Raw genomic sequence first — 13,807 nt, forward strand, 5'->3', positions numbered from 1 at the left:
GGTTTTTAAATTATATATTCCATGCAGAGAAGTAAATCTGACTTCCAGACACTATTTACAGCTATTCAGCTTATACTTTTCTTGTTGCACTTTTATATTTTTATGTCCTTTTGTACCACACCTAATTATGCCTTTGATTTCTATATTTTAAATACTAACACTCAAAGAAAATAAGCATATGTTTAAAAAAAATTAATCTATTCCCAATTATCTGTCCAGATTCCCTTTGCTCTCTCTAATTTTCTCCTCTGTGAAGTGCTGATGCTGGGCAGGAACGCTGCTTCACTTCACACACGTGCAGAGTGGAATATCTGTGTGTTGCTCCAAAGCATTTTGTGCTGACCTAGTTTGCTTGATGCCCATTTCCCATTGAACTTCCCCATTATCATCCCCTACTTCCTCCCAGCAGCAGTTGGCATGTTCTAAAATTACCAAAGGATCAGCCTTTTTCCACTCTTCTCTTTCTCTTCAACATGCAGAGCACTCAGATACTATCTATTCCCCAACATTATCCCCTTTAACACATTGCAGAATTGTCCTTGCTGTGACTGAGCAAGCCACCCAAAGCTCATTTTTACCTTTCTTCATAGTCTTACAGTGCTTGCCATGATGTCTGAACCATTCCTGCAGACACTGAAGTCTTGTAATAAGCAGATTCAAATTAATGCAGTAGTCTATGGCTCATTAAAGAGATCCTCAGCATACAAACAATTTTTCTAAAGAAATGAGCAGTTCCCATCTTTCTCCTTGGTGCTGAGTAGTGCCCATGAATAGTCTCGTTGATTTCTAAAACACCAAGTTTTCAAGTAAAATGCCATATGATTTTGGATGTGTGATGCTCTGACTGTAACTTCTAGAATACCAAGCTACTTCAGATTATATAAATTTTTACAACTGCATTAATTATGTATGCTTGGTGCACTTCAAGTTCTTAACACTTGTCATCTAAAGTTAGTCAGATTTGAAATGATGTGACTAAGGTAGACTATTGGCATGTGTAATTTTTTTTAAGTGGGGAGAGTAAAAGTCCTCTTTGAGCTTTCGTAGTGTTGGTTGAAAACTTGAATTTCATCTATCAAAAAGAAAAGTTATTGCTTTTTCCCAGTATTTTTTTTTTCACCCTTTGCTTTTTTACTAATTGGAAAGGTTATTCCTCCTCTTTCAGGCTTAATTTTCAAGAAAATAATGTTATTGATCTTAGTTTTTTGTTAGTTTTTGTAAAAATTGATATTTATGGAATGCAAAAATGGGGGGGGTTTGGTTGTTGTTTTTAAAGAGTGACAAGAAAACTGAATTGAAATAGGAATCTGTACACAGCAGGGCACTGAGTTATCCATTCTTAATGTTACCCAGACCACACAAAATTGAACTACTGTATAATAGAATTTTTCACATACTTCATCCTAGCTCGCAGTATTGAATAATTTTGGTTTGTACTTTTATTCATGATATTCATGAAGGTGAAAATCATACAGTATCCTGATGGTTGAGCTATGGAAGACAGCATCCCGCTGCTGTTACATTGTTTAGGATGGGTAACATCAACTTCCCTGACATCTTCAAATTTATTAGAATTCCAGTATGATATGAAATTGTATTTTCCTTTAAGGTACAGATGGCTGCTTATATTCTGAGCTATTTTACACGAAAACAAAACCAGAAGGAATTTACTATTTCATTCATACCCTACCGCAGTCTGGTTACAGATAAAAGTGATGAGCAGGTGCAGAGTAGATGGAAAGATGGTAAATGCTTTTTTGTTTTCTTTTGCTTAGAATACAACGTGCGAGTTGGCATTAATGGTAGAGAGGAGTATTTGCAGATTAGTGTTGCCTTTAGGTGTACATAAAAAGATCTTTTAGCTCCATCTAGTGTTTACAGACTGAGTTTTTAAATGCCTCAAGCAAAAGCTATGAGCAGACCAAAATCATCTGTTTATTCACTCTGGATGGCACCCAACTGCAGTATTTCCCAACGTGGCATGAGTTCCTGTTAAAACTAGAGCCTGGTCATTATCTTTCTACATGATAAATTCACCTGCATTTATCTGACATGATTGACAGTTTCTCAGAGTAAATTTTTGCAGCAAGTGTTTAGTGTTGTCTTGGGACTGTAAGCAGTTTGTAATGCATGTAGAGTAGGTAGCCAAACACGCTAACATCCTAATTGCATTTTTAAGTACTATGAGATATATATACTAGAGGTGCCAGCACTGGCTTTTGTACTTGTCTCTGTACATGGCCATATTTCCCCAGTAGTCCCATAACTAGGGAGGGAGGAAGGAGTTATAGTGAAAATAATTTTCATATTGTCATACAGCTCTCAAGTGATATAGTGTAGCTAAGTGTTGGGCATATATCTTCAATATTTACATAGGAAAGTGAGTATTTTGATTAAAGTTCATGAGAATTCACATTCCATGAAGAAATTGTTGGTAAATCCGGTTCTCAAAAGTTTTTTTTTCCCAAGGTATGGAAGAAAAATCCAGTAAGTGGAGAGTGGTATTCCTTTTGAAACTATATAGCTAAGACAGTCTTACAAGGAAACATGTGACTTAAGGAGGTGGAGAGGTGAGAATTTAGCCCAAATATCAATGACAGTCAAGAAATGGGAATAAAACCTGAGTTTTCACCCAGTGGTAAAAAGCATAATGTTCCTGCTAGCTTTGGAGGGGACTTTGTTTTGTCCGTAAGCACCGTAGCTTACCATTCTGGCCCTGCAAGTCATGACATTTCTAGAGTGCTTCTGACCAGAAGACTTTGTTGTTTGGTTTACACGTGGTTTTTAATATACAGATGATTTTCTCCTTAGAACCTGTAGAAATAGAAACCTTAGAGTGGATAGTTATATCTGTATGAGGGTAGTTTTACAGTACAGCAAGTTTAATGACAATTCTAATAGCATCCTCCTTAAACAGTGTGCCATTTTAAGTGCACACCTGTACTTAGTGGAGAGGTCGGGAGGTAGCATTACCCTGCCAGGTCTTACAGGAATGGCAGGCACTCAGCATCCCCATCCTTTTCTGTGTTGTATTGAAGAGAGGATTTGGTTTAGGGGCTGTGAGATTACATGAGCAAAACAGAGGTATCGGTAAGTCTGTAAGACCAGCCGCACCGTTTTCTCTGTCACTCCCCAGAATCTGCTTCTCTTGAAATGCCTGTGTTGAATTACCACCACAAGGGAAAGACATGTGGCCAGCATGGATATTTAGAGATCATTCCTTTATGTTTATATTTAAAATACTATTTTCACTCTAAACCTGTAAATTTTTTCTATCATTAATATGTGCTCTTGCTACTTGTAACTATTCTCGTCCTTCCTACATTTCCTGTTGTTCAGTTTTTATCTACGTGCTTTATCTAGCAGTCTTTCAGATTGTAAGCTCCAAAGGGCAGTGATTATGTCTGACATACGCTGCATGGCACGTGGTGGAGGTTTCTGAATGCTATGGGGCAGCCAGATCCCAGCACGAGTCATGCAGAGTCAGTGTTGGAGCAGTAGTTGCAGTGTCCTGAACATGTCGATGTGACTTATACATGGGTATATAACCAAATGCAGTGGTCATCAGCACGAATCATTCACTTTAAATTATTTGCCATACTAACTGTCGTGAAATAGCAAATCAAGATCAAGATTGAAGCTGCCTTCAAAAGTCTTATCCCCCCTTTTTTAGTTTCAAAAAGTCTCACTTTTTTGCCTAGTGTCATCTTTGTAAGGCTGTCATAGTATATCCTGTGCTTATTTCTATGCGCTTTTTGTATCCTCCTGTTTATCCCTCTGCTTCAGCTTTGGTAGCAATAAAAGGAGGCTGGTTCTTTTACAAGCACATTGGGTGCATATCTAAGCTTCTCCTGGTGAATACACAGGTTTCAAGCTCACTTCGGCTAGAGCTATGACATGACAAAAGTCTTTGCACCTTTTGTTTTGAGGCTAGGATAATAGGAAAGCTATTTTTGAGAATAAAATTCTTAGCTGGAATATCAGCACATGAACAAGAAGCCCCCTTTCTTTAGAGGTGCTGAGCATCCAGCAGTGCTTGTGATGTGTAGCTTTAAACACCTTTCAGTAAGTAAGATCTGTTTGGTTTTAGAGGAATCCTGTAAATATGTGAGTGCTGCTACTTCTGTAGTTGCAGGTTTATCTAAAATATAAGAACTTATTCTTGTATATGAAGGAGTGTAAGATCCTTTCAGCAGTCATATTCAGAATCTTCAGAGAAAGACTTTATTTTAAACCTAACAAGGAATTTTTAAATATGGAGCTATCTTTGGAGAAAAGACTGTTTCCAGCTAGCACCTTCAGTTTCTACTTCTGTACATTAGGAGACTTGTTGCTTAGGAGGCAGCTTTGCTAGACATGTGGCAGCATTAATTACAAATCAGCATAGTTTACTTCCTACTTGGATCTCCAAGACCTGAAAGAGAAACAAGGAGAGAGAATCCACCATTTATTACTATCACTGCTTTCTCTGCCTTAAGGCTTCCAAATTAGAGCTTTTTTCCTGACAGAAGCACTGAGTTGTATTAATTACAGATATATTATTAATATGAGAGCTTTTCTCACTCTTTCAGAAACTTGGGAATGACACAACTTCCAGAGAGTCTTTTGACACAGCGGTGAGCTCAGAACGACTGGATGGAAGTGGTACAGGTACAGTCTGAGTTTCCTGATATGAACTCTTTCTAGAAAATGCAAAATGCCTAACCTCAAAAATCTTACTTCCTTCTCCAGATTGTGCGCCTACAACTGATTAAGTGAAATATGAGCCTATGCCATATGAAAGGATTAGAAACAAGCTCACTTCTTGTACTGTGTGGGACAGCACTTCTCATGAAGTCGGTTCTAGGGCTGGGTTGAAGGCTCAGCTTTTACTCTTGTGTTCTACATTGCACAGGAGGGAAGGTACTTGGTGTGTGTGCCTGGGGCACCTTCGAAAGGATGCTGACTTGTAATGGGATCAGCAAAGCTGAAGCTGAACCCAGGAGCCAGCAAAAATGTCTGTGCACAAAGAAGTGGAACTCCTAAATATATCTGATGACCTAAATATGACCAATTTGCAAGATTTACAGTAGTCTGTGCATGTACCAGCTTGAGTAGTCCAGGCTTTCAGCTGTTAGAATAGACATCTCGTGGGCAATGGCACCGGGCTCTTCCCAGGGTTTACCCAGCTTGACCGAAGCCAGGGCTGTCTGCAAAGCTGTGGAGACCCCTGAACACTGCACACATGCACAAAACAACTCTCCGTTGTACACGAAGTGGAGTTCAGCCTTGCAGGGTTTACAGCACTGATTCCCTCTGCACCTAGTCCTGCTGTGCCCTTGCCAAGCTGTAGTGCTAGGCCCTGACATGGCAGTGCCTACAGTGCAGCCATCTCAGGACAAGAGGAAATTCTAGTCTTTGTGCATACTTTTGGACTGGTCAGCGAAGTGTTCAAAAAGGATTCAGCTCTGGTGGTTTGTGCGTACCACATTCACAGGACTGAAAGGAGTGGGCTAAACTAGGAAGTCCAGGTCTTATTTCTCAACATCAGTGGTAGGTATCCTGCAAGCACAGCATATAGGGTTGCCAAAACATATGGGAGCAAGGCTGAAATAAAAATGTAAATGTGGCCATCTTGGCTGAGCACTTCAGAAATTAATTTTGACACTTCATACCTTTTTAAATCTAGTTTTAAAAGACAGCATATTAAGAGCATGCTGAACTCTATAAACCAGCACTTTTAAAGCCTGCTTGTCTTTTGAGGAGAACCTTGTATACTGTATGTGTCTCCTGATATCATCAAACTGAAGTCAGAGGAGCAAGAATAGTCTGTGCTTGGGGCATTAGAGTAGCTGGGTGTCTCTGACTCCAATTTTTCTCTGGTCCTTGTCTCTGTATATAACACATTTCACCCCCACCTCACTGCACTGTGCATGCCCCTTCCTTTTGGCCTCCAGATGTCAATTCTTTCTTTACCACTCTTGCTTGAGAGCTCCCCAAGGCCACTCTTCACTGTTGTGACTATAGTTTGTCTTTGTTGTGGCTTAATTTATTTTAACTTACTGGGTTCTAATAGTATTAGAAGGCCTGAGGTTAGGACGTCAAGAGAGTTAATGGAAAATTGCTTGATGTTGCTACAAGAAAACTATAGATAGTGATGCAGAAGGAGAATAAGGGATGTTTTTTTTATTCCTTGCTTCATGTCTGGATGTTGCTTGCTTTTTTTGTATGCACACATGTGCACAGGTGGAGAAGGTGTCCTGCTGTTTGACTTGCAGCATGAAAGTCTATTGCATGCGTAGTGACTCTCCCTGTCACGCACTCAGACAAATGTATATGTGCCACACAGCTCTATGATAGTTTGACAGAGTTTTAACTCCCGCTGGGCTGAAAAACAGCTACATAAGCTGGAGAAATGTATTGGAGATTGGTTTGCAACAAACTATATCGACACTCCCCTCCCTCCCACTGCCATTAAAATGTCTGTGCTCAGCACTTTTGTAACAAGTTGAATTTCTGAATGTATATAGCAGGTAGGTAGGTCAAGTCAACATATGTGAGCACATACTTGGCTTTGCCAAGTACCAAGGCTACCAGTCTGAATTTCAGTTAGTCTGTAATTCTTTTCCAAGAATAAAGATGTGACAATTGTTGAAAGTCCCAAGCTAACATACAGGTTGCAAGATGATCATTACGTCTGCTACATACAAGCTTTCAACCTTCTGAAAGCTGCAGAGTAGGAAAGTAGAGCAGACATTTTTCTTGTCTGCAACCTCAAGTCCAACAGTCTTTCTACCAACTTGCACAGCTAGAGAGGACTGATTTATTGCTTGGAAGTCAGTGTAGCTTTATCTGTAAATACCTTGGTCTTTGTTTGGGATAAATTATGTTGATAAACTTGCCAATGTGTGGAAGCCATAATACATATACAGTGTTATTAGATAAAATATATAAAGAATACTTTGATCTCAGCTAAGTTTCAAAATCTCCTCTAGAGCTTGCAAAAAGCAACAAATAAAAAGATGTAGCCTGCTGATCACACATTTGGGATTTATTTTCTGGGCCAGGATTTCTCTGTTGATCTTGGATACCCAACCTTTTGTCTGTAGAGGCACAAAACAGCCAAAGGCTGCTTTTCCACTGATCCATCGCTGCTTTCTCAGCAGGTGGGCTGTACCATCTGGTCCCAGAAATATGAAGGAAGAATAAGGTCCAGCCAGCTATCACCCCAAATATATTAAAAAGGGGGGAGATGCTGTCACCTCTGAGGCAATTGAATTATGCAGCTTAGCATGTGTAAGATTAGCAGTTTTAGATTATATTCTTGCAGTGATTTTGAATGAAGTATTAGGGGTCCTCTCACACGGCAGTGCAGCACTGATATGTGAGCTAATGATGGTATTTTCCACACGTGCATATCTGTGCACAGAGCCTTCTGTGTTGCAGGAGACTTTATTTTATGTGTCTATTTATTTTAGTGCCTAAACTCCAGCAGACCCTTCCAGAGAGTCGGTTTGCTTCGAATAAAGGTGACTCCATCTCAGCATCATCAGAAAAAAATTCAAAAGCTGAACCAAAGGCAGAAACTGGTGCAAAGGCAAGAAGTTCTTCCAATACACCGACCAGCCCAAAACCCCCACTGCAGTCAACAAAGCCCAGCCTGGCAGGACGACCCACGGTGCCACAGAAACCACGCTCTGCCTCTCGTACTGGTGAGGAGCTCCTCTGGGCATTTGTTATCCCCAGTTGGGTACTTCTGAGTGGTGTTTGGGCGGGCTATGGAGGAGGCACCCATGGCCACATCCTTCAGTCAGTTAAATGTAGAGGAAGAGGTACTTCAGTCAAGATGCTCTTGACTTACATCCTCCTTTTCCACCTCCCTCTGCCCTAATTCAAATAAACTTATTAAAATGGTTTAATCTGTGATCCGCAATAGTAAAACCTGAGGAGAAGCAATAGCAGCAGCAGCAGCAGAGCTGTTTTGAGTTAGCCTGCTTCCATGGAAAAGGTGAGCACAGAAAGCTACTTCAGCATCAAAGCCCTGTTGTAGTAGCACTGACAAAAATAACTGTATTTTCTCTAAACACCTGGCTCTAAATACTAAAGTCCTTGGGGTTTTCTGGCAGGCTGCTCTTAGCCGCTCAAGCAAATGCCTGTATTCTTAATAACTTGCACAAACCGTCTGTGTCTCACTGGTTTTTCCTTGTTTTGCCTTTGTTTCTTTGCTTATTGCTACTGACTGGAAATAATTCTAACTGTGCTTTTATAACCCTGCAAGACTGCCAGGTGAATGACTATTAATTTCTGCTCTGTCCTAACCTCCTGCCCAGATATTATCTCAGAGTTTCCGATAGTGAGAGGTATTTCAGCAGATCTCCCATACATTTTCTGTCCTCTATTTAATAGGCCAATGTCACAACCCCCTCTTCCCGAAGTACAGCCACTGCAGTTGAGAGGAATTAAAGGGCTAGTTACTGACTCCCCCCCGTAGCTATGGCAAATACAACTTATTAATTGCTAATGACTGAAAAACGTGAGCATAGCCATTTGTAAGAGCTCGCAGACTTCTGGGCTTTCACCATACTCACTGTTGACCTTAGAACTATGTCATTTCTAGCGAGGACAAGGGGGCAGAGGGATATCACAGCCTCTTCCCTGCCCTTAATGAGTAACCTGAGCATTACTCAGTCTCTGCACTCCAGTGGGTAGAATGTTGTTCAAATACAGAATCACCTTCAGGTTTTAGATGGCTTCAGATTTATTTTGTCGACCATTTTAGAAATTGTCATAAAAGTGAGAGAGGTGTCAGGTGGGATGCTCACAAAGATTAGTACAATAGGAAAGCATATTCGGTGGTGCTTAATCTGTAAAATATGGCAGTGTGTTATCTCAAAATCTTAGGTATCAGAAAGACCTGAGCTATCTTTTTCTGCTAGCTCCTGTTTCCTGCAGAGAGAGCATACTGCGGATTTAACACCGAGATTGATTAATATTTACTTGTAATAGGCCAGATCCTCAGGTGGCAGTAAAAGCAGCACCATCTCTGTTGCTATCTAACTTCTATCCTAGTACTTGTAGCAACCTGCTGGCTAAGCACGCCCAGACAACGTGATGAGGTAGTCAAGCAGTAATTCTATTTGTACATTCTTGCTCCCACTGTTGTTTCCAGCAGTGTGGCCAAACTAATAATAGCAAATTTTTACTAAGTAATCTGAGGGCGAAGGAGCACAGCTCGGATGTCCATAAATTATCAAAGACCGAAAGTGGTTCCTCAATAAAGCACAGAACAGCTTTAATTCAGAAATTTATAGCTGTGTTTGCCAAGCATTGTGCTCATCCATATGTTGATACCAAGCTTCCCAAAACAACTGGCCTCACAGGCACATCAAAAGCATGGAGAAGGTCCGAGAATTGTTCAGATCCAAGTTGCATTTGAAAGGTCATCACTTTCCTATGCTGAAAGAAAAAAGATTGACTCCTTTGTGGTGACTCCTTAACTGAGATAAATTCATATTAATTTCCAGTATACAACTGAATTTACTCATTGTACAAATATTCAATACAGGTGATACTCTGAGTTCCTTTTTCCTTCTATCAATACTAATGTATCTTCCTAGTTCCTCTGTTGCATACATATGCCACTGTTTACTCCCTGAGTAGCAAACATACAAGCAGTTTAAGTAATCCGTTGTAGCTGTACTTCTCTACTGTCCAAACGAAGGCTGCCTAGTGTAAGACTGAAAAGGTCTTCCTGTGCAGACTGTAAAAATGGTAGTCAGCTTGCCATACATAACACATAGTCAGCCTTTTAGAGAAAAAAGATATCCAGATGGTTTAAACTATGGATTTGAATTTAAGTTCCAGATTTCCTCACAGTCTAGAAGATGAAGTATTTTTATTATTTAGGAAATCTTTGCAGATGCTATGTACTGGCAATATATTCTTGGAAGTACGGAGTTCTGTAGGCTATTTATGAAATTTGTTTCCCTGGTTCACTTTTATGCCTTACAACTGTGAAACAGGACATCTAAATTGATCAGTTCATTGTGTTTCAGTATAATAAAAATATAAATAGAACAAATAATTCCAAAAATCCATCCAAAATAATTTTCAGCTGTTCTTACAAATTGCGTACTTATGTCTTGCAGGAAATTGGGTTGGTCCCATCAGATTTCAGTTTGTACTACAATAACAGTACATGTTAAAAAAGCTGAAATTGAGATCTTTGCTTTGGCTATTAAAATATTTTCACCTGGACTGAGGGCCATCATGCATTCTCTTGACATAATGTAAATTCTGGAATCCTTCTTTTTCTGACACAGATTCTATCTGTTTGTTGTTTGTGTATTGTGTTGAGGTTTGGCCCATCATAACAGCATCATTTCTGTGAGCTACAGTAGAAATATAACTTCTCACCCTTTTATTCATGGTACTCCACAGAGGATGCTCCGGAGTCTCCCTCTGGCCCCAGTTCCCCAAAAGTTGCCTTGCTTCCACCTGTGCTGAAGAAGGTTCCTTCTGATAAAGAAAAGGATGGTCAGAGCAGCCCCTCAATCAGATCATTTTCTCAAGAAGGTAGGAGTGTTGCTATAGCTGTTGTTCCAGCGTGCTTGTCCTCTCGTAGAATTTAATGTGTCGTCGTCCCCGGATTTGTTTTCACTTGGAAGGGAAGAGGGTTATTCATTTGGAGGAAGAAAGAGCAAGGAAAGTGTATCTTGTCACCTGTTCCTCGTATTCTCCACCCATGGGTTGGTGCTCTATATTTTTTTCTTCCTTTGATCAAACCAAGTGAAAGATGAATCCCTTGGTATTAATAACGTAGCTGAACAATTAAGGGACTCTTGCATTGTGTATATTATGGTTTAATTTGGTCTGAATTGAGATGCTAATTGGTATTGGTCACACACAGTAATGTGAAATGCAGCTCTGTGGTTCAGCACATTTCCAGGGGGGCAGCCATGACTTTGTTCCTTGTAGCCAGCCTGTTGCTCTGTTTGTACTCCTCCTTTCTGTGGGCTCGATGCATGTGCCTGGGTTCACCACCTCCTCAGGCAATGAGTCTCTGTGTGCCAGGGCAGGGCTTGGTGCCTTTTACGCACAGCAGTAAGCTGCTGCCTTGTCTTTGCTGCTTTTCATGTGTGCACTGGATTTCTACTTCTGCTGATGCATTTCTTTGCTCACAGTTGGCTCTTAGAAGAACTAAGGCTTCCTCTGATAGCATAGGATACATGGAGAAGTAGTCACAGAAATGTTGCTCAATGTGGTGTTAGCTGGCACAAATGACAGCATTTGAAATTGGGGAGTGAGACCTATTCCTTCCTGGGACTCTCCTCAAGAAAGACATCCAAGGTGATTCGATCACTTAAGCTGTGAGACAAAGACACTTAAGCTGTGTGCCCTTTCACACTCTGCCAGCAGCTTGTGTAGTGTGGGGCAGACAGTCAAGGCAGATACGTAACATCGGATTGTGAAGACTGAGCAGTTGTGCTGCCCACAGACCCCACTGTTACCCCCTCTAGGGGCAAAGCCATCCCCAAGCAGGATGGCTCAGAGGTGTATTTTGAGAAGCTTCTCCCTTTCTCTCCTAAAACTACCATTTCCTTTATGAAACAACTTACCTCACAGTCTGGGTGTTGCTCTGCTTGGAGAATTGTTGCTGTGGTGGCTACTATTTGGTGACCGTGTGTCAGCCCATGTTGGTATTTGTCTACAGGTTTTGATTCTCATGTCAGCCACCTGTGTGATGTCGTTGGGCTGCTCTTGTGCCGTAAAGGTAGCCCAGTGGAACCACCACAATCTGACTGAATTGTGTAGAGCTAGCAGGACATGACACACCCAAGGACCTCTCCTGCATCTGGAAAGGGCCTAGAGTTCAGACAGTCTGTGTTGCCAAAAGCTGCTGTAGTCTGTGGCTCAGGGTCCGGAAGAGTCAGCAGGGTGTCTGAAGTGCCTCCCGGGGGCTGTGGCATTATGAGGGCCCGAGGCAGAATACAGCCTCTTTGTTCTCCTGCCTTTAGTCCCATCAGAGCCTTTGTTGAGGCAGGTGAACTGGGCTACGGCTTAGGGATCAGAGTCACTACACTGGTGCCATCCGTGTTGCAAATGGTTGCAGTCAAAGGCTCTGGCCACAACAGACTCTCAGCTGCTGTCTGATAACCGCATATGCTAGAGTCCTTGTTTCCTCACCAGCTTTTCACCAGACTGCGAGAAAGAACTTGTTACTACATAACAAGAGAAACACAAAGACATGGGACTTGTTGCAGGTACATTTTAATGTAAGGTTAACCTCAACATTTCTGTGCTACATGCCTGTCATGAGAGGGGACATATCGGAGAAGCAGGGAATATGGGATCATAACTCCAATACTTCTGTGTTACAGCAATCTCTTACACAGCAGAGATTTCTCAAGGTTTTGCAGTTTGTCATGTGAGAAGAGGGGCAATCGCTCTATTTTTAAAAATGTGTTTGTTTGCAATTCCTTACGCAAAAGGGGTCAGACACTGTGCTTTCCTCACTCCTTGCTCCCTTAGACAGACCTCCACAGACAACTTGGCCAAACACAGGGTTTTCTAGTTGCCACTACATTGCACTGTACATATTTTATCAGTAATAGTTCAGAATGGCTAAAATTGGATTTCCAGGTCCTTAGGGAGCTGCTATGCTTTGCATAAAATTGTTCAGGAAAAAGTAAGTTCTGTTTCTTTTATTTTTTATTCTTTTTCAGGTTTTTCTTTGTCACTTCATTTCTTTATTTCTACTTCCTCACTCAGCCATTCCTCTGTCCTTGCTTTCTGCCACCTTTCAGGCTAGCGTGCTCAATTTATTTCTGCAACTGGTAAATCACTACAAATCTGCCTAAGTTGGTAAACAACTCTATCTCCTGCAAAAGAAAGCTGAAAATTAGATGATACTTGATTATGAAATTACTTTATGTTAATGAGTTTAACTGTACTTTGTGGGATAATCTCAAAATATTCTTTACACAGCATACCTGTAAGATCAGGCTGCAGTTAACAACATATGCAAATATCTGGACTAAATTTAAGCAAGCATCTGGCATATTGATTGCTACTCTTTGAACAATTGATTAAATGGGATGAAAAAGTGAAATTATTTATATTACTTTCTAGACGTGGGCCTACAGTACAGTTTAGGGGTATAAATGAATCCTTTTCCCTGCTAGGGCAAACAGGAGATTGTCAGAAAAGAGATACGGCTCATGACTGTGCCAAGCCATCTGGCAGCGTGAAAACCACTTCGGGGCAGTATTCTACCAGTGCAGAAGAGGAAGCTAATGTGCTTGGGCAGAGGAAGGCACAGCCAACTTCTGGTTAGAAGTTTTCATTTTTCATCAAGACAATGCTTGATAACTGGCACTAACAATTGTTAAGAAACAGTAATATCAAAGAAGCCACAAAAGGAAGTGGGTTTGTCATTGGATAATGAGAAAGGTAAAAGTCTCATGGGATGCTGATCCTCTTTTTGTCCCCATGGGAACTACATGGCCTGAAAAAATTTCCAGATAAGAAATGTGTGTGCATTTTTCCTTCTTGGCAACACCAATGACCAGTGCCATATAGCACCTGCAGCCCCTCTGCAGAAGAGGGCTCGTGACAAACCACGATTGCTCATTGCAGTGGTGCTGGCATGCTGCCGTGTAAGTACGCTGCAGGTAGACTGTCTGCTGCTTTGTGTGCTTACATACCTTTCCTTTTTAAGATGTGTGCACTGTAGTATTTCAAAATACATTCCAACCTGAATATTGTTAGTGCCCGTTTCAGTACATCACCAAAAAACCATTTGAGAACTGGTGAAATCAGAATATTT

General features: G+C 41.0%; 1 protein-coding gene across 6 annotated transcripts in view; it reads left to right on the top strand.

Moving 5' to 3' along the window:
• Window positions 1-13,807, top strand: part of CARMIL1 (capping protein regulator and myosin 1 linker 1) — a 196,447-nt gene that overhangs the window by 178,909 nt on the left and 3,731 nt on the right. For 2 of the 6 annotated variants that reach the window (XM_074823466.1, XM_074823477.1), the window contains 4 exons: window positions 4,572-4,650; window positions 7,458-7,691; window positions 10,420-10,554; window positions 13,164-13,310. In XM_074823466.1, coding sequence (XP_074679567.1) covers window positions 4,572-4,650; window positions 7,458-7,691; window positions 10,420-10,554; window positions 13,164-13,310 — 595 coding nt within the window. The remainder of the gene's footprint in view (window positions 1-4,571; window positions 4,651-7,457; window positions 7,692-10,419; window positions 10,555-13,163; window positions 13,311-13,807) is intronic. The other 4 variants (XM_074823488.1, XM_074823499.1, XM_074823510.1 and 1 more) reach the window with 3 other exon arrangements.

This window comes from Strix aluco, chromosome 1, assembly GCF_031877795.1.
Source record: "Strix aluco isolate bStrAlu1 chromosome 1, bStrAlu1.hap1, whole genome shotgun sequence".
Classification (NCBI taxonomy): domain Eukaryota; kingdom Metazoa; phylum Chordata; class Aves; order Strigiformes; family Strigidae; genus Strix; species Strix aluco.